We start from the raw sequence: 22,187 nt of genomic DNA, 5'->3' as shown, positions 1-22,187 counted from the left end.
GCATACTCAAAATCATTCTTATAAAACACCACACCCCTGTCCTGCCTGACCAGGCAGTGGCACAGTTTTCAGAGTGTCAACCTGGGATGCTGAGGACCCAGGTTTGAAACACCAAGAACGCCAGCTTGAACATGAGCTCATCCGGCTTGAGCATGGGGTCACCGGCTTGAGCATGGGATCATAGACATGATCCCATCCATGATTGCTGGCCTGAGCAAGGGGTCACTGGTTTGCCTGGAGAGCCCATCACCCCAGATCAAGGAACATATGAGAAGCAATCAATGAACAGCTAAAGTGATGCAACTACGAGCTGATTCTTCTTATCTCCCTTCCTGTCTTTCTGTCTCTCTCTCATTCAGAAAACCTACACTCTTGGGGAGAGTCAGACATCCCCCATGACCAGCAGGCATGTCTCAGTGCAAAAAATGCAGGGCAGACCTGCCTCCAAGGTTTCTGCCTTGTCCATGGTCATTTTCTTTAACACATGCTCAGATAAGTCTTTAGTTGATATCTTAGAATAGCTGAAATGAACTGCTGCCCCTTTCTCCTTTATCCATGTTCCTCATTCTCGGAAGACACCTCTCTTCACTTCCAAACACCTGACTATAGACAGATACTGATCTGACAAACAGGTGCCTGGAACACAGGAAAACCGCTCATTGTTTATGCCCTACCTGCACCTGAGAAGTTCCAGCCATGTCCAACATTTTAAAGAACTTCTGTCACTTATATTCACCCACAAAACTTTCTTACTTCCCACTTTCTCCCCCAAAATAAGTTCTAAAATCTGTTCATATATTTATTTGCATCAATGGCTATATCAATAGCAAATGCAATCAAAACCTTTTAGCCAGATCAGTGCTTGCTGCAGTCCATCAGTCCAGACAAGGCTCTGAGGAGGGGTATGCCAAGCAAGTCTTTCTGTGCAAAACACTGACATGCTTTCCGATTTGCCACTGCATTCTCCAGCATACACTGGTCCTCCTCTGTGCTGGCTCACCCAGAGCATGCAGGCAGGAGAGAACTGGGTCATGAATGACAGGACAGATTTAAGGGAATGATAGAGAGAAAGCACCTCCCAGGAAGGGCACCCTGCTGAGCAGGGGCAACATAAGTAAAACCACAATTACCAGAAAAACAACTTTTTTTTTTTTTTTTTTTAACAGAGAGAGAGTCAGAGAGAGGGATAGACAGGGACAGAGAGATGAGAAGCATCAATCATCAGTTTTTCGTTGCAACACCTTAGTTGTTCATTGATTGCTTTCTCATATGTGCCTTAACTGTGGGCCTTCAGCAGACCGAGTAACCCCTTGCTCAAGCCAGCGATCTTGGGTCCAAGCTGATGAGCTTTTTGCTCAAACCAGATGAGCCCGATCTCAAGCCAGCAACCTCTGAGTCTCAAACCTGAGTCCTCTACATCCCAGTCCGATGCTCCATCTACTGCGCCACTGCCTGGTCAGGCGAAAAACGATTATTTTTTAAGTAAAAAGAAAACATGCCTGTAAAAGTTTCCTGTAGTTAAGATAATCTGTGAAAGTTATTAATAATAAAGATTTCTAGCATCTATTTATCTAAACAGGCATTGCAAATCAAATCAGCTAGAGTGTACTCATCTAAAATACAAATTTTTTACCTCTAAATAAAAACCAATCTTCAAAAAAACAGGGTAAGTATAAAAGGTGTATTACGATTCTTTTTAAAACCTTAGCATGTCGAGTCATACAATACATACTGACTAATTACAAGGCTAACCTGGTAGCAAATAGCTTCTGACTCCGGTCACTACTGATTCCTAAAACAATACAAATCACCTAAGCATCTCAATTTCCCCGTGCTCTATGTCAAAGCTCAAAAGCTGACTCAGTGCCGCTACCAGGCTCTAGCTGGCACTGCAGAAACAACTCAACAAGAACCAATACATGACTGGATTACTTAGGTTTGTTCTATGCACTTCCTGAGGTCCACTGAAGGAGTCCTCGCTTGCCCTTCTTCTGCTTCTGCATTCAATCACCTGCGCTGACCTTTAAATGCAGGAGGAAGGGGAGGAGGGCATGAACACATGAGATGGGACAGATGGTCCCAAAAATTAAATGCCAAGCTTTAAATCAGACCTGTCTGGACCTCATTTGAACCCAAATTTATAGACCAAACCTTGATTTGCATTCTAAATTCTCCCACCTAAAGAAAAATAAAAGAATCTGTTCCAGATCTTATAGAAACATTCCAAACTTAATACCTTGGTCCACAACGTGATTACTGACAGGCTGAAAAATCGGGTTTAGAAACAAAAAGGAAACCCAGACATTAAAAGTAATGTCCAGATAATGCTGACAGGTCAGAAATAAGTACCCCACTTCTAAACAAAGGACTGCATTCCAAGCTCACTCCAGAGCACAGTAACCAATATCCAAAGCCACCACCCAGAGGCTCAGTGAGAAGACTGAGGGTGTCTCACTCCGCAGTGGCATTCACAATGGCTACACTGATGGCCGGGCAAAAAGTTGAGATAACAGTGCTGTCACCTTATTTGTCACTGAGCCATGAGAACATTATGCAGAGAGAGAGAGATTTTTATTTGACAGTCTTTGGCACTGAGAAATGCATCATGGTTTAAGATGGTTTTGGATCTAGCCAAATTTGGGCAAGACTTGAAGAAGCTGAACACAAGCACAAAAGGACTTAAACGTACACAGGTGGCACAGGGCAAAACCAAGGTACTAATCTTCTAGTCCAGTCCAATTGGATGAGCCCAGAGACTGACAGCTGAACGCCCCACCCCACCAGGTAGGCTTGGTCTTGGTAAAATAAAATGTAAGTATCAAAGTCTCTTTCAGTCCATTTTCTGTAGTGTGCAGATAGATGGTGTTTTATTGAGTTGTATACTTGAAAACTGTACCCCAATAAATCCAATTAAAAATAAATGTCAGTATCAGCTACAATAGCTAATGTTTATTCTTAAATTCCCTAAGACATGCTCATGATATGGTGATGATGTGGTTAAAAGTAATGCATCATAATGAGTGCTATTCTCATCAGCGGAGAATACAAAACACTCGCTGTTTCATGTTCCAAGGCTCACTCATCTAAAAGAAAACGAGGAGCAGAGATGTTCTGGAAACCAAGGAAGAAAGGTACACAAGACATGATTTTGGTCACGTCTCTTCTTGGTCCTTCAATTTCCTGGAGGGATTAGCGATGGATACAGACATTCCCCAGGTCCTCTAAGATGGTGAAGGTAGAAAGATACATTTAAGAGTAATTGCTACTTCACATAGATAAAACAGCTGAGTGATACATAAGTTAAGCTACCAGTACTGTGACATCTCCAAGCCAGTAGGCCCTGGCTGGTTGGCTCAGTGGTACAGTATAGCCCAGCATGCAAAAGTCCTGAGTTCAATTCCTGGTCAGGGCACACAGGAGAAATGCCCATCTGCTTCCCCTCCCCCCCTGCTTCTCCCTCTCTTCTTCCCACAGACATGGCTCAATTAGCTCAAGAAAGTTGGCAATGGGTGCTGAGGATGGCTCCATGGCCTTGACTCAGACACTAAAATAGCAACAGAGCAATGGCCCCAGATGGACAGAGCATCACTTGCTGAATGGACCCTGGTAGGGCACATGCAGGAATCTGGCTCTCTGACTCTCCTCCTCTCACTTAAAAAAAAAAAAAGCTATTTCAATTTGTGGTTCATTATACTGTCTAGTAGTTTTCTACTTGCAGACCATCAAAAAGGACACGTGGATGGACAGACACAGTGCTCCTCACTGCCGCTCAAAGTGCAGAGGCAAGTCATGAAGGTGCCCAGCCAAGGATGCCTCAGCTGTTGCCATAGTAAACAGAGTAACAAAGCAAGCCCAGTGGGAGAAAACACAAATTTGTAAAAAGAAATCATACACAGCTAAGTGGGTACGTGCAAATGAAGATCTGGGGGACTTCTACGTATCATGGTTAATGGGCATGAAAACATATTTATAATCAACTCAGACAAAGAGCAGGCAACTAGGTGATCCTCTACTTTAAAACAGAAAGTATGTGTGTGTTTGTGGCTGAAGGAAAAAAGGGTCAGGTTACAAAGGCCACTCAAATACCAGCAGTGATGAGCGCTGAGCCACAATGGGATTACAGGTGATTATTTCCTTCGTGACATGTTTATTTTTCCTCATAAGGAGCTGTATTATTTTTATAGAAAAAAAATTCTAAGAAAGGAATGACAGCAGAGAGAGGTGGAGAGGAGAGGGAAAGGAAAAGGAAAAGTGAAGGAAAGAAGGGAAGGGGGGAGAGGGAAGGAGGGAAAGGAGAGAGGGAAGGGGGAGGGGGAGGGGAGGGGGAAGAGGGGAGGAGACAGGACTGGGGAGAAGGGAGGGGAGGGGGAGAGGGAGGAGAGGGAGGGGAGGGAAGAATGAACAAACCAGGATGAGGAAAGGAAAAGAGAAAAGTAATGAAAGATCAATACATTAGCTCAGGCATGGCCAATATACGACCCGTGTAATGAGTTTATGCGGCCTGCGATTAAATTTTTAATAATCTCGACTACTTTAAAATCTCAGCTACTCAGAAGCGTCTTTGATTATTGGAAATCGAGATATGTAAGAAGATAGTGATATGTGGAAAAGAATTCTGCATGTGACTAATCTAGGGTTAACTTTCAACAATTGGTCAAATGGATTCGTGATACTTCTTTATTTTTTAAAAAAATTCCATTATAAAAATTTACAACTTTTGTACTCATCTGTACTCGATATGAACTGTTTGACATTTCGGGGCAATGTGAAACCCACATTCTTTTAGGTGGAGTTTGCCAGTGCGCACCCAAGGTCAAACAATTCATTATTTTTGTGGTCAAGTGTGCTGAATCAAGTGGCATTGTAGCATAGACCAGCGGTTCTCAACCTGTGGGTCGCGACCTCGGTGGGGGTCGAACAACCAAAACACAGGGGTCGCCTAAAGCCATCGGAAATAGCTGCAGTTGATAACTGAAAACGTGTCCAGGCTGTTTGTAAAACAAAATAATTGTTATATTTGAGATATAACCCCTTCAAGCTCATTCTATTTATTACTATTCTGATTGATTGAAATACAGTTTGAATATTTATATGGTATGTAATTATATTTTTATTAAAATAATATTGTAGCCCTGGCTGGTTGGCTCAGTGGTAAAGCGTCGGCCTGGAGTGCAGGAGTCCTGGGTTCGATTCCCAGCCAGGGCACACAGGAGAAGCACCCATCTGCTTCTCCACCCCTCCCCCTCTCCTTCCTCTCTGTCTCTCCCTTCCCCTCCCGCAGCCAAGGCTCCATTGGAGCAAAGTTGGCCCGGGCGTTGAGGATGGCTCTATGGCCTCTGCCTCAGGTGCTAGAATGGCTCTGGTTACAACAAAGCGACGCCCCAGATTGGCAGAGCATCGCCCCCTGGTGGGCATGCCGGGTGGATCCCGGTTGGGCGCATGTGGGAGTCTGTCTGACTGTCGCCCCATTTCCAACATCAGAAAAAAAAAAAAAATTGTATATTAAAATTTTTTTCACTCACATTTATTCATAAACAAATCACATAATAAAATTTTGTTTACTTAAACAAATCATTTTTGTATTTAACATTTTTTAATTTTAATATTTCATTCAGCCTGTGAAAAGAGTTTTCTTTCTAATCTGGCCCGGGGGCAAAAACTGTTGGCCACGCCTGCACTAGTTCATCTCAACATTAAGGCTGGGAAAGGGCGTCTCTCCTATTTACAACCTCCATGAATTTCTGTAGCTGTCATAAGCTCTGGAGCTGACCAACTGTAATTTAAGTCTCTCGTGGGTACTGCTCATGTGGACTGCAGGAAAAGAGTTTGAGCATCACCTCTTCCTGGCTCTCTAGAGAACCCAAAACCAATAAACAGCACCACAAGAAATAGAAGCAAATCATAAATCGGCAGAAATGTTCTGCATTTTGGACACAAGGTGCTCCCGGCCCACAGTATCCACAAGAGACCAACCCTATCATAGCACGTGAGAGTGAATCAGATATCCCTCAGTGTGCATAATATTTGGTCCCCAAAATTTTTCATTTTTCCTAAGATTTCAAAAAAATATATACAAGATGCCCACCAACTCTGAGGCCAGAACCACACTCACGTAGGCATAAACAAGACCCAACAGCATGCTCTCCAAGCTCCGGGCCAAGAGAAGGGGCCGATGGAGTGGAGGCAAAGGGCGGTAATGAGAGTGCTCCCAGCAGGATGGGCTCCAGACAATTAGACCACCTTCCAATCCCAGGATGTAACCTTGTGGGTTTAGCCTACCTGGTGCTATGACATGACCACAATGACACCACCATGTATGCGGCTGAGCCTTTCAATAACTTCGTTACAACTTAACACATGAGTGCCAAAGCCCACCCGCGTTTCCTCACCTCATCACAATAACGAGGTTGCTGACTTCCATACGCAGAGACAAATGTCCTCTTACAAATTCTTAAAAGGTTGAGAGGCGCTTGATCAGGAGGTGGTGCAATGGACAGAGCATCGGACTGGGATGTGGAGGACCCAGGTTCAAAACCCCGAGGTCAGCAGCTTGAGCACGGGCTCATCTGTTTTGCACAAAGCTCACCAGCTTGAGCCCAAGGTCACTGGCTTGAGCAAGGGGTCATTCGGTCTGCTGTAGCCCCACCCCCAGTCAAGGCACATATGAGAAAGCAATCAATCAACAACTAAGGAGCCACAACAAATAACTGATGTGTCTCATCTCTCTCCCTTTCTGTCTGTCTGTCCCTATCTGGCCCTCTCTCTGTGTCTCTCTGACTCTGTCACACACACAAAAAAAATGTTGAGAGGCATTATTCCTCCCCGCTCCCTGCCCCCTCCTGCCCTCAGAGAGCACAGACAAAGTGAGGGGTGCAAGAGAACGCCTAAGTGTGGGTGGCCACACTCACGATGCCAAAACCGGGTGCTGTGCTGAAGGTGGCACTGCAGTAGAAGAACCTGAGCAGGACGCAGGAAAAGAGGGCGTTATGAAAGCCCAGGACCCAGGGAGATGCCAGCACACACACAGGCTTGGTCACCAAGAAGTGCGCCACACACGGCAACTTTGGGGTGGGCTAACGAGGGGATTAGGACTCAGAAACCTGTATTTCACAAACTGAAACACAAAATGATCCAAGTCGCAGGTGTAAATTGTCGGGAAAGATGCTACATTAGGTGAAAATAAGAGGAATGGGGGAAAAAAATGTAAGGATCTAGCCATTCAAAAAGTTGCAATATTGAAATTCCAAAACTTAGCATTGAGTCCTAAGTGTCAAGCCAGGCGTTACACCCTGGTTCAGGGTGGTGAAGAGTCACGGGACTTATATTAAACATACCAGAGGGAGTCGCCCATATGGCTGTTAAAAGTATATGCATCTGAAACAGGAAGAACGTGTTCCTGCCTGCGCACTCCCTCCAGGGCTTTGCGAGGAGCACTCAGAGCAGCTTCCCCCTGGACAGGACAGGACAGGACAGGACGAGCACTCACTCTGTCTTTATCATCAGCTACATCGCAGAGGATGTCGTCAAGATCCAGTATTCCTCCGTCTCCATGTTCCAGTCGGTGCACCTGTATCCAGTAGCTTGGGTCCTACACAAAAGAACAGAGAGACATGAAATGCACCTGGTTAGCAGCACCAAAAGGAAATGCAACATTTTTAACTGCAGTCACTTACTGCCATTAAAAAAAAAATCAATCAACCCCAACAAACATACTGCAAAGTGATGCAAAATTCAGGTTGATCCCTAGCTCTGCTGTGGAGTCAATTTCCCTTTTCCTTGCTGACAGGGCCCCTCCTATATACTCTTCCTCTGGCTCTCTTGCTACTACACAATGCTGACAGGAACTACAAGCATCTGGCAATACGCACTACATCAGAAATACTGATTTCTCTAAAGTATACCGTGTTTCCTGCTGTCTGCCTCTCAATCCGATGCACAGCAATATATTGATAAGCAAGCAACACACAGTGTCCATCTGAAACACTAATGCCGCGGCACCGAAGGACGCTGGTCAAAGTACTCCCTGATATCGGGCCTGAATACACTGACCTGAACTGATGTGGACAGAACTGTAAGTGAGCAACGCAGCTCAGAATAATGTGGGTGATTTGACCCTATTTGTGAAAGCGCAAAAGTACCTACATTTGTATATTGGCACATACAAATGTATAGGTATACACACATATACACGCACGTGTGTACATGCCTATGTACACACAGTGTAACAAAAAAAATGTTTTAAAATTATATGCAGAACAGTTGTTTTTAAACATCCACAATCATTCTCATTTGTATACCAAACAAAAATGGAGTACATTGTTACTTTTGCCTTTACCTACTGAGTTATCCATAAGATGGAATTACAAATAAAAAAAAAGTTCAATTCAAGGTAACAGCCCAATATTCCAGTTTAAAGTGACGTTAAGTACAGGGGTTTCTTAAAGGAAAGGCTGGAAGGGAAAAGGCAAAAGATTAATCATCATTAAAATACACATTCCTGACCCCGCCCAAGACCAGGGACTCCACATCCTTAGGAAGCCTCCAAGAGAATCACTAACAAAGCCACGCCTAATAAGAGGTACTAAAACGGAACACTTGTAAAAAATGCAATAGTTATCAATCCTTGTCATTTCTTAACCAGCACAGAAAGCAGCTCAGACCCTAATTCTGAAAGTTACTAAACATTATTGTAAAACTACCATGCAAATAAGCTACTGTTATTATGCTCCCTGATGTAGCCAGACTTCTTTAAAAGGAGAGTGTTGGGCAGATAAAATGTATTATGCTCACTCTGTAAAAGATAACGCTGCCCACGTGGAGGTGCCCAGGTGATATTAATGTGTGTCTCTGTGGGCAGGTAGAATCCTTGTAGCCTGGTGCTTGGTTTTGGGATTAAGCCTTTCCCACCCGTTTTGATGTGGGGCGGTACAATCCAATCATGCCTCAGAGAAGTGTCTTTGTATTAGAGACTTCCCTATTTTGTATATTGGATTAAAGGTTTGGAATCTACACTATAAAATGGGGGCAGAATGAGAGCTTGCTCTCTTGGTTCCTGGGATGATCAGCATGAGAGAGCAGAGGGAGCAGAGCAGAGAGCAGAAAGAGGCCATGTGGCCAGGAGAAGCAGCCAAGATGGCAGAGTGCTGAGTGAGATGCCAGCTTGTGCAGAGTTTGTGCAGGGAGAAGGAAGGAGATGGGGAACAGAGGTGAATAAGTCTGGTGAGCTAGAAACCTTTGATTCTAGGAAACTCGGATAAGTCAGTGGCTTTGTGAGCAATGAATGTGAGTGGGTTTTGGAGCCCAGTGTGTATTTTTGCTTGCCCGCCGAGTGCAAGCTAGGATTAAAGACTATGGCCCATCAGCTTTTGCTCCATTGTTTCTTTACTGACTGTCCGAATCCAATGCGAACCTGCACTGGCCAGGCTACTGGCTTTACAGAGAGTTAGTACTCAAATCAACTGTTCATCTGAAAAACAGAGAGTACGTTTATAAAATGCATGTACACTCAACACACCATATCACACACACACACACACACACACACACACACACACACACACACACACCTCAGCATCCCCTTCATTCAGGGGGCCTTGCTGGACATGATCCCCTGATCCCAGAGTCACCCAGAGAAAGTCCTTAGGAGGCCTGCTGTGCAAGTCTGAGGGTGCCCTACAATTTGCCATTTCTAGATTTGCTGAGTCATCAAAGAGCCAAGGCCTAAGCAATATATGTCAGGTATGAACTCTGCAAGGGAAAGCAATATGCTAGGGGTCAACCTTGAAAAGTGAACCCTAACCCTCATTCCCCAGCCACTTAGAACACACCCATCCTGTACTCTTTCCCCTCCACCAAGCAAGCGGTAGATGATCTCATCAACTTAAATATGAGCTTTCCTGTCTAAAACACTTTTATACACACAGATGCAGACAGATCTCTGAAACGTGGTTTTTTAAAAAGCTATGAGCTTCCTAATCCTGCTCACTCTCTCTCCGTGAGATCACCGCCTACAGCCTTGATCACTGATTTGGATCTACTCCTGTGAAGTAAATTCCCACCTAAAGATTTTCTCAACCTCTGAGCTCTGTACTTCAGAATCCGCTGTGATCCAGCCTACTCCCCATCGCTTCCCCTCCCACGGCCTGGGCCATATCAAGCCTGCATACCTGCAACCCTCCCCACCATGCCTAGGGCCCCACCCTAACCTCCAGGCTAACCCTTTCCATCTGTCCATCAAGACTAGCTAGGACCTGCTTTTTCAAGTGCTTTACCTGAATGGGACACCCTGAAATGGGTAAGAAGTCTGTCTCCGACCTCACTACATGGAAAATAGTACTCAGACGTCAACACTGAGCCATTAATAGCTGTCCATCTTTTATTTTTGCACATGCAAAAACACCAAAACCTTCTGTTGACCTTACTGTATCATCTCATTATTATAGGAATTCTCTTATCCTCTTTTTTCAGAAAAAAAAAATGTTTTAAACGGTTTCTTGTTGCAGATTCTTCTCCCCTAACGCCAACCAGGCTTCCTCCACACCACACTCCCAAAAGTGCCCACCAATGTCACCATCGTGTTGCTTAATGCCATGGTCAATATACAGGGCTCACCTTCCTGATCTACCACAGAGTTTCATATCACTGACCATTCTATCCTCCTTACAACACTCTATAAACTTGACTTACAATCATTCGCCTATGGGATGGAAGACTGCCGATTTTAGAGATTCGGTTGTTGAGGGGACCTGAATCACTGCTCAACTATGCCACGTCACCATGACAACACCATGCCAATGTTCACTCTCAGCCTGGCATTTATTAAAAGTTACTACATAATACATGCTGAATAGAGAGAAGGAACCAAGAGGAAAACCATTAGTCACCTCAGTTGAACATATGACACACAGAAAAGTCAGATTTGAGCAGGCCACATAAAAATGTCTGCCTCTCCCAAGAGTAAAAAGCCATGGACAGCCTGGCCTGTGGTGGTGCGTGGATGGGGCGCCAACCTGGAATGCTGAGGTCACTGGCTCAAAACCCTGGGCTTGCCTGGTCAAGGCACTTACGACAAGCAGCCAATGAACAGCTAGAGTGAAGCAACTACTTCTCGTCCCTCCTGACCTATCTGTAAAATCAATAAATAAAATCTTTAAAAAAAAAAAAAACACAGACAAAGACCTGACTGGGGGGGAGGGGGGTGAACACACAATACCATGGATAGAGATGTGTTATGGAATTGAGCACCTAAAACCTGTGTGATGATGTTAACCAGTGTCACCCCAATAAATTAAGTTAAAAAAAAAAGAGTAAAAACCAAAAAAGGTATTCTGCCCAAGAAACACACTCATTGGAACAGAGTTTAACTGGCAGCTCTCATTAACACAATTTTCTCTCAATAGAGAGAAACTGCTGTGTTTTCAAGGAGACAGTCAGATCCCCACCAGAGAAAACCATTTTCTGCACACAGGAGAGCACCCTTGTTGACTGCACTTTGTGGTAGTTGACACTAAATAGTCTGAAATAAAAACAGTACAACATTATTGTTCTGGCTGTAGAAACTCAGAAATGTAATTGGAACAAAAGGACGGAAAGCCACTTTAAAAATACCAAAAACACTCATTCTACATCAGTATACTTGTCATTAGGAAAAAAAAAAAAAAAAAGTGACACGGCACTCAATAAAAAAAGAATGTTTCTCACTTAGGATGTGTACATTTAGAACAACGAAAGATGAATATTAACATGACAAACTTAACTTCTTCTCTGTAGAGAATACAGCGGACAGGACAAGTTAAAGGACACCAAGAGAAAGCAACCCGACACTTCCAACAGCACAATGGGAGACTTTTGACAACACAATAGCACTAAGCTCTTAAAAAAAAAAAAAAGCTCATGTCATCTGCTATCTAAGTGCAGTGTGTGACCCCAGAGTGCGTTCTGCATCTGGAGAAAATAAAATGTGAAAAAAGTCCCAGGACAACAAGAGAAACCTGTCATCTTAGGTGACAGTTATATATATAATTAGGACATTTCCAGTGTGTCATTATTGTACAATGGCTATATTTTTAAAATTCTTGTTTTTAGAGAATGAATGCTGAAGTATTCTGGTAATTGAGAAGTGTCACAATATCTGTAGTTTAATCTCAAATCGTTCAACACTTGAAAGAGAAATTAATGTTACTACTGACTCGTATTTGTGTGAATATGTATAGGAAGAAATAAAAGGTAGCAAAATTTAAAAATATCAGTGATTCTAGGTAAAGGGTTCAATTTACTATTCTGCAGTTCAGAGACTTTTCAAGAGAAAATTTTTTTTAAAATGTCATTTCAGCCCTGACGAGCTGGTTCAGTAGAAAGAGCACTGACCCAGCAGATGGACGTCCAGGTTCAATCTCCCATCAGGGCATACATGGGAAGCAACCATCTGCTTCTCTCCCTCTTCCCCTCCTGTAGCCATGGCTCGATTGGTTCAAGAGTCGGCCCCAGGAGCTGAGCACAGCTTGGTGGTTCTGAGCACATCAGCCTCAGGTGCTAAAAAAAATAGCTCAGTTCATTCGAGCATCAACCCCAGTCAGGGGTTGGCAGGTGGATCCTGGTCAGGGAGCATATGGGAGTCTGTCTATCTCTCCTCCTCTCATTTTTTTTTTTTTTAAAGTCATTTAAAAAATATAACTGAGGAACTATTCTAGATCAAAGAGACTAAGGCGGCATAATTCAAGGAGAAAATTTAGTAAGGTTCAATGTTAGATAATACTAGGAAATTATTCTTAATTTCGCTAGGTTTGATTACTAGTTTTGGGAATATATAAGAGACCATCCCTTACTCTTACGGGACATATGCTGAAGTATTCCAATAAAGTGTCACGATGCTCACTACTTACTTTAAAATAGTATATTGTAGGTGTGTGTATATAAAAGGGGTGGGCAACAGTAGGTTTACAGTAGTTATGGGTGCATGAAACAGTTTTTTTCTTGTATTATTTATTATTTTCAGTGCAAACTGTAACCCTACTTTTGTCAACCCCCATATATATATATATGATTGAGTGAATATCTACCATTCAGATTACAACCAGGAAAATATACTGCTCACAAAAATTAGGGGACATTTCAAAATAAACATGAAGCAATTAAAAAAAGAAGCATTTGATTTTTTCTTATTAAACAAGAACATCAGAAAAGTAAACAGGTCAAAGAAAGTTGTTTGATTATGCAAATAAGATGCAAAACCAACTTTTATTGCATTGGTGAAAATGCACTCACTATACAAAAAGCTGAAAGTACTGGAGTATCTGCACGTTTCCTGATCCTCTCATTTTTGTGAGCAGTGTATATATCACCCCAACTACTTTGAGCAGAAGGAAATTAATATGAAGAACTGGTCACAAAGAGGCAAGAGCTGAGGCTCAAACAAGGATGGAATGCTGGCCTGTGGTGGCGCAGTGGATATAAAGCGTTGACCTGGAATGCTGAGGTTGCCAGTTCAAAACCCTGGGCTTGCCTGGTCAAGGCACAAATGAGGGTTGATGCTTCCTGCTCCTCCCTCCTTCTCTCTCTTCTCTCTATCTCCTCTCTAAAATGAATAAATAAAGACTTAAAAAAATACTTAAAAAAAGAAAAAAAGGATGGCAGTGGGGTGGGGGCCAGCAGCAATTAACTGGAGCAGGAAGCCACCACCACCCCTTGGCTGAAAAAGCAAAGAGAGGTGTCCCTGAGCCCAAGACTGGGGTGCGGTGGCAGGACCTGGTCCTTCCTGTCAGGACCTGGGATCTGGAAAGAGACGCACCCAGCAGAGCCACAGCCCAGAGCAGCGAGAGAGCAGACCTTACCCCAGGACAACCTCATCAAAGGTCTCCCAGCTCCCAGTCTACCTCCTGCTGGCCAAGTCCAACCAGAGGTCAGCAACTGACACAGCTGTGCTTTCTCAACCGATATTTGCTTTTCATAACAAACTGGGAAAACAGATTGATCTTAAACAAATGTAATGGCCCAGCATTCATAAGCAGAGTAAGTAAGCCAGCATTCTCCCACTATACCCCTGAGTTCTCAACTGTCGTACACAGTGACTGGGGCTTGGGGTGGGGATTATAAAGTGGAATTGGGTACCATGCGTCAAAATGCTTAAAAATGAAGATACCCAATAACCCAGGAAATAAAAGCATGTATATAGTGATTCAAGATATAGATATTAAATCAGAAATTTTAATAAACAATAACAGAATAGGAAACATCTTTGTATCTAACAATAAGAAATTGGTTGAATAGACTAAGTCAATGAAACACTATACAGCAATTTAAATGCTGTGCACAGAGCTGTAGAAGATACTGTCTTTAGTCTGAGGACAGTGCTACCTATTGGCAGAGACACAAGTGACAGTCACTGTCTATATTTTCTCATTTTCCATAATAAACATATACACATTTTTTTAATGTTATCATCTTAAATAAGTAACAAGTGAATGTGTGTCTTCTTCTCCCTTCCCTTCCTCTCCTGTCCTGAATAATGGGATTACCTTCTGACTCATCTGCTGTTTTTAGAGTCCTAGCCTTTCATTCTGGTCCTGCATGTCTGTGGGACATCCATATTCACAAAATACCCATTTTATCATGTCCTGGGATACGAATCACTTTCAGGGACTCACTACATCTGACAGTCCAAAATCGAACATCCTTGGCCAAGTACTCAACGTTCCTCGCAAGTCTGCCTTCCCTGGACCCTCAGTCCCAGTGCCGGCAGCCTCCCAGATGGGCCTCAGTGCTGTCTTAGCCTATCTGAGTCTTCAAGGTTGCAGTCCCTGGGAAATCCGGAGCACCCAGACTAGCGCCTGAAGCCAAGCAGCTCAGTAAACACTGGCTCCTCACATTAATGAATCCTTATGGGTGTTTTTTTTTATCTTATTCCACACATCTGGAACATTCCTATCCCTATAGTTCCAACCACCCAAATCATATGTACCTTTCCAAATCTAGATCCAAACCGCACCCTCTGTGAAATGTACTCCAACCCCAAAGTATTTATCTACACATTATCTATCACTTATGAGCTGTGGGGAGTTTTGTTTACCTCTAGGTAAGTTCCCCAAAAGCAGGGCCATGTTCTTCTTTTTAGCACAGAACAAATAAAACAAAACACCATGTTGTATAATAATGTATAAATAAGAAATCAAAACTAATAACCCTATTGGATGAAGGAAAAATATGTAAACAAGAATATCTCGGAGAATATGATCAACAACCACAGGCTTGTGCTCTCCTGGCTGCCAAAACAAAGTGCCACGGTCATGCCATACCATATCAGGACAAATGCCCCTCTTCCACCCCTGATCCTCGACTCCGAGAGGAGCTCAAATGCTGTCTGATTATTCTGGCTGATGTCCACACAGACTCTCAGGGAGGGGGAAAGAAGGACTGAACAATAGGAAATGTCACTTGTCTGAGGTCATCACACAGGTAATACAGGTGAAGAGGAAAGGGAGTCTCAGCCCAGGTATCACTCCAGCTTCTAAATTCTTGCTGTGCCCGCTGGATGCATTTCCTATCACATGGGGAGCCAACAGCTTTGTCAGGGGGAAAGATTTGAAAGGAAACAAATGGATAAAGTCCCTTTTTATTCTTTTTTCCTTTTTGCTTAGAATGAAAAAAAGAAGAAGAGACCCTGGCCAGTTAGCTCAGTGGTAGAGTGTCAGCCCAGCGTGTGGAAGAGCCAGGTTCAATTCCTGGTCAGGGCACACAGAAGTGCTCATCTGCTTCTCCACCCTTCCCCTCTCCTTTCTTCGTTATCTCTCTTCCCTTCCTGCAGCCAAGGCTCCATTGGAGCAAAGTTGGCCAGGGCACTGAGGATGGCTCCACGGCCTCTGCCTCAGGCGCAGAATGGCTCCAGTTGCAACGGAGCAATGCCCCAGATGGGCAGAGCAACGCCCCTTAGTGGGCTTGCCAGGTGGATCCCAGTCAGATGCATGCAAAAGTCTGTCTCTCTGCCTCCCCACTTCTCACTTCAGAAAAATAGAAGAAAAAAAAAGAAGAAGAATGACAGCTATAGCACCCACCAATCAATATATTTGGCTAACTTCTGTATCAGGAAATAATGATTGCCACCATGTTACCTATCAAAGATACACAGATTTTAAGACACATTCGCTCCTGTCTTGCCCTAAGCAGTGCTGGGTTCAATTCATGAACATTAAAATAGGGCACTGCACATGTGTGGCTAAGACATTTCCTATCAAATGGTGTGAAATCCGTTAAAGCTAACTAAAGTGCTGAATATGTTTCTAGCATCTATACAAGAAATAACCAACCCAAGAGATCCCTAAGGTTAGTCACCCAGTCTCCCAAATAAAAAGCCCATCTTCACATAGTTATATTCTCCAACTAGCACACAGGACAGGCCGCGTCAGACCAAGAGGAATTTCTGTGAACCGGAAAGAAAACCTCCTTGAAACAGGAGAAACTCTCAAAAGAGTTCACAATGTTAAAGCAAACCAAGAGAAACACTACCCCAAAGCAGCTCTCCACTTCCCACTCATATGACTTCATGCAAAATCACCTCCCAATTTTTCTTAAAGAAATTATCTCAAGCTCCTTGAACATCACTCCTTACACCCGACCATCCTACATGTGACTGCGTCAGAAGAAATGCTCCCAAACTCACACAGAGGAGACTGTGAGGAATTAGTGAATGTTGACAGAGAACTTGCCCCTCCCTTCAAGGTCCTCTCTGGAAGCCTCCTGGGCAAACAGTTCCCCAGCAGTCCCCTGTTGGCTCCTACAGTCCAACCTAGCACATCCCACACTGAGTGGGGCCTGGCTGACAGTTCCACACCACCACAACATCACAAGCATAGCCCAAAGGAATGGACACCAGACAGCATTGCTTATTGCTCACAAAACAGTCACTTGGAAGGGTGAAGGAGCCTGCCCCAGTTTTGCCTCAGGACTGCTGATGAAAGAGGTCAGGCTCCTTTTCCTCCCGGGACACTCCTACCATCAGTCCCAGAAGGATCCTTGATAGAATCTTCAAAAGAATTGCCCAAGACCAGAGTGCACCTGAGTCTTACCCCCACAGACACCTCGGCAGGCACAGAACATGTGGTAGCTTTTAGGAAAGATGTTCAGAGGGGAAGGAGCAACACAGACAAAGGACATCTATTTGCACATTCAGGTACACCAAGATCGGGCTAGCCACCTGTGGGCTATCCTTGTCGCCCAGGTGTTACCATTTGTGTGTGCTCTCCCAGAATACCATCCCCATCTCTTCTCTCATGAAAACTGTACCCAAATTTCAATTCCAAACATACTTATCTCTTCATGACATCAGTCTGCATTCCAGCTTTGCCACAATGTACATGTTTATCCTACTACAATGTATCACCCTAATGGAGCTATAAAGGTCATTCATTCATTCCAGTATTTGCGGAGCCTCTACCACAAGGCCGGCACTGAACCAGACACACAGATGACAGCAGTCAAGTACGTGGTCCCTGACTCCAAGAATCTTCACTCCAGCATAGGAAACCATAGGCATTCTCTCTTATACATAGTCCCCAAACCCCAAAGAAAGCTTTGAATGTGTGACTGGTTATCCCAAGCCAAAGATCCACCTGTATTCCTTTATCAACCTATGTGTTTCAAAATGAGTTGGCACTTAAAAAAGATTTTTTCTGAAAGTCCCTCATGTGACTCAAGGTTGTATCTGGGCCCATCTAGTCCATTCCAAATACAGTTGAAATGAGGACTGTTCAACAAAGGGTGCAAAAATACCTTATAAATATATGTAAAGGAGATTAGATATAATGCCATATAATTTCTTAATTCCTTAAAGGCATAGTTAGTTCTCTGTCCTTATAAAGTTTTCCCTTATGAGGTATTTTCAGTTTACATACCTGTGCCTTAAATGTATTCCTTCTAAGAAATTATGGTACACAGTACCTCAGAGAAAAATAAAATACAATAAAGCACCACAATCTAAGCACAAAAACAGAAAATATAGCAAGCAAGGTTATACTACAGTCTTGTACTGTTACTATTCTGTAGCACACTGAAAAGTTTCTGACAAAAATCCTGCAGGGAAGCAAAGAAACAAATTAGCTCGATGGGAACTCTGGCACAACATAATCACATAACTGGTAATTAAAGTGTGCAATGGATTACTTCAAACAACAATAAAACATGTAACTATCAGCTTGGGGGTTAGGGGGTGACAGAGCAGAAGCAAAGCTCCTCTGTGAGGCTGTAACGATGCACAGCTAGAGCAGGTGCAACAAGAAACCAGGGCTTTACTGACAAAGGCATCTAGTGGCACATATCCTGTCTATCAATAGACACACACACACACACACACACACACACACACACACATACACACACACACACAGCAATGAAATGAATATAATGCCTCTTCGGAGCCCTGGCCGGTAGCTCAGTTGGTTAGAGCTTCATCCCGATATGCTAAGGTAGAGAATTCAATCCCTGGATCTCTGGTCAGAACAATAAAAAATTGATGTTGCTCTCACCCCACCCCCTTTGTCTCTCCTTAAAATAAACAAACAGATAAATAAAGGTTAAGTGCCTGACACTACACATGTTCTTTCCTCTTTGCAGGCAGTGAAGCCCTGTGTGCATGTGCAGGGGTTAGATTATATCTGAGGGTCGCCTATTGCTCGGCAGTCTATGATGTTACATCATGAAAAAAGTAAACACATGCCAGGCAGCATTCCTCCTGAGTGGAAACAAGGTAACAATTCCCAGGACCACTATAATTTGCTTTTGACACAAAATTAAAACTGCCTAACCTTCCCTACAAGTTCTCTGTTAAAGGTATGTTTGTAAACATGTGTCCTTGCAGAGGCCGAGTGCTGAGGTCTGTAGATGCCACCCGACCCGCACTGCGTGGCTTCCCAAACCAGTCTGGTGATGGTGTCAGACCAGGACACCACCTCTAGCAGGAAACACACTGCAAGAAGCCAGGCCTGGCCCTGTGTGGCCTGCTTAGTGAGCCCATCAGCAGGAACATCTGAGGCTCCTAATGACTGAACACCCCCCACACCAACCACACACTGGAACAGCTGGAGGTAATGTTCTGGCACAGTAAGTACAACCTGCCAACGGAAAATACTCAGTCTGCAAGTGACGGTTTGGGGAAAAAGGGGGGTACAGCCAAGCCTACAATAGCCCCTCTGTTCTTGAAGACTTCAAAATTCATTTTGGGAGGCAAGCCACAGGGGTCTGGACAGTTCACTAGCAGGGCCTAATTACTAGCACTAAAAGACAACCACATGGCACAGCAATGACAAACACTCAGAAAACACTGAAGACGAGGAACATCTTGTGAACGAACTAATTTCATTTCAATCAGGGGAAATCCTAGCACAAGGTGAAGAGGCCAAAGCAGGCATGGCATGTCTGAACAACGGGAGGCGAGCCTGGACATGACACAGCCCTCCAGAACCTGGCTTTCATGGAGCTCTCCTTCCCCAGGTCACGGGACAAGGTTGAGCTGAGCTGACCGTGCACAAGATGTGGCAAAGGGTATGCGTACCTGAAAACTGATGGTGCCCAAGTGTCCTTTTTGTTCTAAACAGTTATTAAAACATCAGCAACAGAATTATCAAATATGAACCCACAAAGAGAAAAAAGTGTTTTTTGGGTTGTTTTTTTTTTTTTTTTTTTTTTTTTACAGAGACAGAGAATGATTCAGAGAGAGGGATAGACAGGGACAGACAGACAGGAACGAAGAGAGATGAGAAGCATCAATCATTAGTTTTTCATTGCGCGTTGCAACACCTTAGTTGTTCATTGATTGCTTTCCCATATGTGCCTTGACCACGGTCCTTCAGCAGACTGAGTAACCCCTTGCTGGAGCCAGCGACCTTGGGTTCAAGCTGGTGGGCTTTTCCTCAAACCAGATGAGCCCGCACTCAAGCTGGCGACCTCGGGGTCTCGAACCCGGGTCCTCTGCATCCCAGTTCGACTCTCTGTCCACTGCGCCACCGCCTGGTCAGGCGAGAAAAAAGTGTTTAAAAAGACCTCAAATCGATTTTTTTCATGCTTTTTTTTTTTTTAGGTGAGAGGAAGAGAGACAGTGAGGCAGACTCCCACATGCACTGTGACCAGACCCAACCAGCATCCCAATCTGGGGATGATGCTCAAGTACCAAGCTATTTTTAGCACCTTAAGCTGATGTGCTCCAACAGAGCTATCCTCAGCACCTGGGGTCGACACTCAAACCAATTGATCCATTGGCTGCAGGAAGGGAAGAGAAAGGGAAGGGGAGAAGGAGAGGAAGAGAATTAGATAGTTGCTTCTCTTGTATACACTGACCAGGAATCAAATCCAGGACATCCATACACCAGACCAACGCTCTACCCACTGCGCAACAGGGCCTCATTCTAAATTTTAAGAATTTTGCGATTATCTTGATTCTTCTCCCAATTCTCCCCCATTTTTTTTAAGTTCAATCTTTCCTGGATAAAACTCTCATTTCTCAAATTTATTGTACAGTTCCTTCAAGCATTCGCTTGGAGTATAACAGCAGCTCTTTCTATTTGTCAACAGCCTAAAATAAAAACCAGTTCAGCAGTAGTAGGCAAGGACAACCAAACCCATCTGGCAGCTGAAGCCACAAGTGTGATCGTACAAATGCAAGAAAACCAGGAACCAACCCACTCAGCACCCTACAGCAAGAAGGCATGTCCACACACTTGACCTTGTTTCACTGCTAGGATACTTCCAGCCAACTTGAGATTTGGACAAAGGATTTAACTTTAAGCTCAAGAATGAACTTTCATATTGCAGCTCAACGACAAACAGTACAGATAGAACTTTTTTTAACTAGCAGCAAATTAGCACATCCAGCTTTGTCAGGGGAGAAAAATTCCAGAGCTCATTCTTGCTGAAAAAGCTATGACACCACAGGCGAGTCAAAGCCCGTGTGGTTCAGGTGAGTGTATGTTTTGATGCAAAACCTCCAGTTTCATTCCAGCCCAGGCCTGCCCCATACCTGACATTCCTGCAGAAACTTGTCTCTATTTTAGAGGAACCAACAAATAAGGAGATTGGCACCAAAATTTTAGTTCATAGTACCAAGTGTGTTAAAAAATCATTTCTCGGCCTTAGCCAGTTGGCTCAGTGGTAGAGCACTGACCCAGTATGTGGATGTCCTGGGTTCGATTCCTGGTCAGGGAACACAGGAGAAGCAACCATCTGCTTCTCCACCCCTCTCCACTTCTCTATCTCTCTCTCTTCCCCTCCTGCAGCCATGGCTGGATTGGAGCAAGTTGGTCCCAGGCACTAAGGATGGCTCCTTGGCCTCCACCTCAGGTGCTAAGAAGAGCTTGGTTGCTGAGCAACAAAGCAACACCCTAGATGGGCAGAGCATCACACCCTATTGGGCTTCCCAGGTAGATCCCAGTCAGGGCAAATTCAGGAGTCTGTCTCTGTCTCCCCTCTTCTCATTAATTTAAAAAAAAAACACAAAACATTTCTCTCTCTAATAAATAAATACAGTATAGATTACTGACCCTTGTGGGTTTTTTTCTTAATTTTTTTGGGGGAAAAAAAGAACTGCTTTGGAAATAATGCAGTTTTGCATTGTGTTAAGAACTGTTCTCACCTGACCAGGTGGTGGCATGGTGGATAGAGCGTCGGACTGGGACACGGAGGACCCAGGTTCGAAACCCCGAGGTCACTGGCTTGAGCACAGACTCATCGGGCTTCAGCACTGAGCACAAGCTCACCAGCTTGAGCACGAGGTTACTGGCTTGGGTGTGGGATCATAGACATGACACCTTGGTCGGCTTGAGCCCAAAGGTCACTGGCTTGAAGCCCAAGGTCGCTGTCTTGAGCAAGGGGTCACTGGCTCAGCTGTAGCCCCCCGGTTAAGGCACATATGAGAAAGCAATCGATGAACAACTAAGGAGACAAAGGAGCCGCACGAAGAATTGATACTTCTCATCTGTCTTCCTTCATCTGACTGTCCCTATCTGTCCCTCTCTCTGTCTCTGTCGCATACACACACACACACACACACACACACACACACACACACAGAACTGTTCTCAACTTAAGTCATAAAAAATCTTCCATATTATTTATTTAGTAAGGCAAAATCCACAGCGGTTTTAAAAACAGGTAGCTTGCCGTTAAGAATTGTCAGTCTTGTTTAATGAGAAGCCACAATATTATGAAGT

At 44.0% G+C, this 22,187-nt stretch overlaps 1 protein-coding gene across 9 annotated transcripts in view; it reads right to left on the bottom strand.

Moving 5' to 3' along the window:
- The window catches only part of PARD3 (par-3 family cell polarity regulator), a 696,077-nt gene that overhangs the window by 571,072 nt on the left and 102,818 nt on the right, over positions 1-22,187 (bottom strand). For all 9 annotated transcript variants that reach the window (XM_066386075.1, XM_066386074.1, XM_066386078.1 and 6 more), the window contains exon 2: positions 7,487-7,588. In XM_066386075.1, the coding sequence (XP_066242172.1) occupies positions 7,487-7,588 (102 nt within the window). The remainder of the gene's footprint in view (positions 1-7,486; positions 7,589-22,187) is intronic.

This window comes from Saccopteryx leptura, chromosome 5, assembly GCF_036850995.1.
Source record: "Saccopteryx leptura isolate mSacLep1 chromosome 5, mSacLep1_pri_phased_curated, whole genome shotgun sequence".
Taxonomy (NCBI): domain Eukaryota; kingdom Metazoa; phylum Chordata; class Mammalia; order Chiroptera; family Emballonuridae; genus Saccopteryx; species Saccopteryx leptura.
This window is presented reverse-complemented; position numbering and strand designations above follow the sequence as displayed.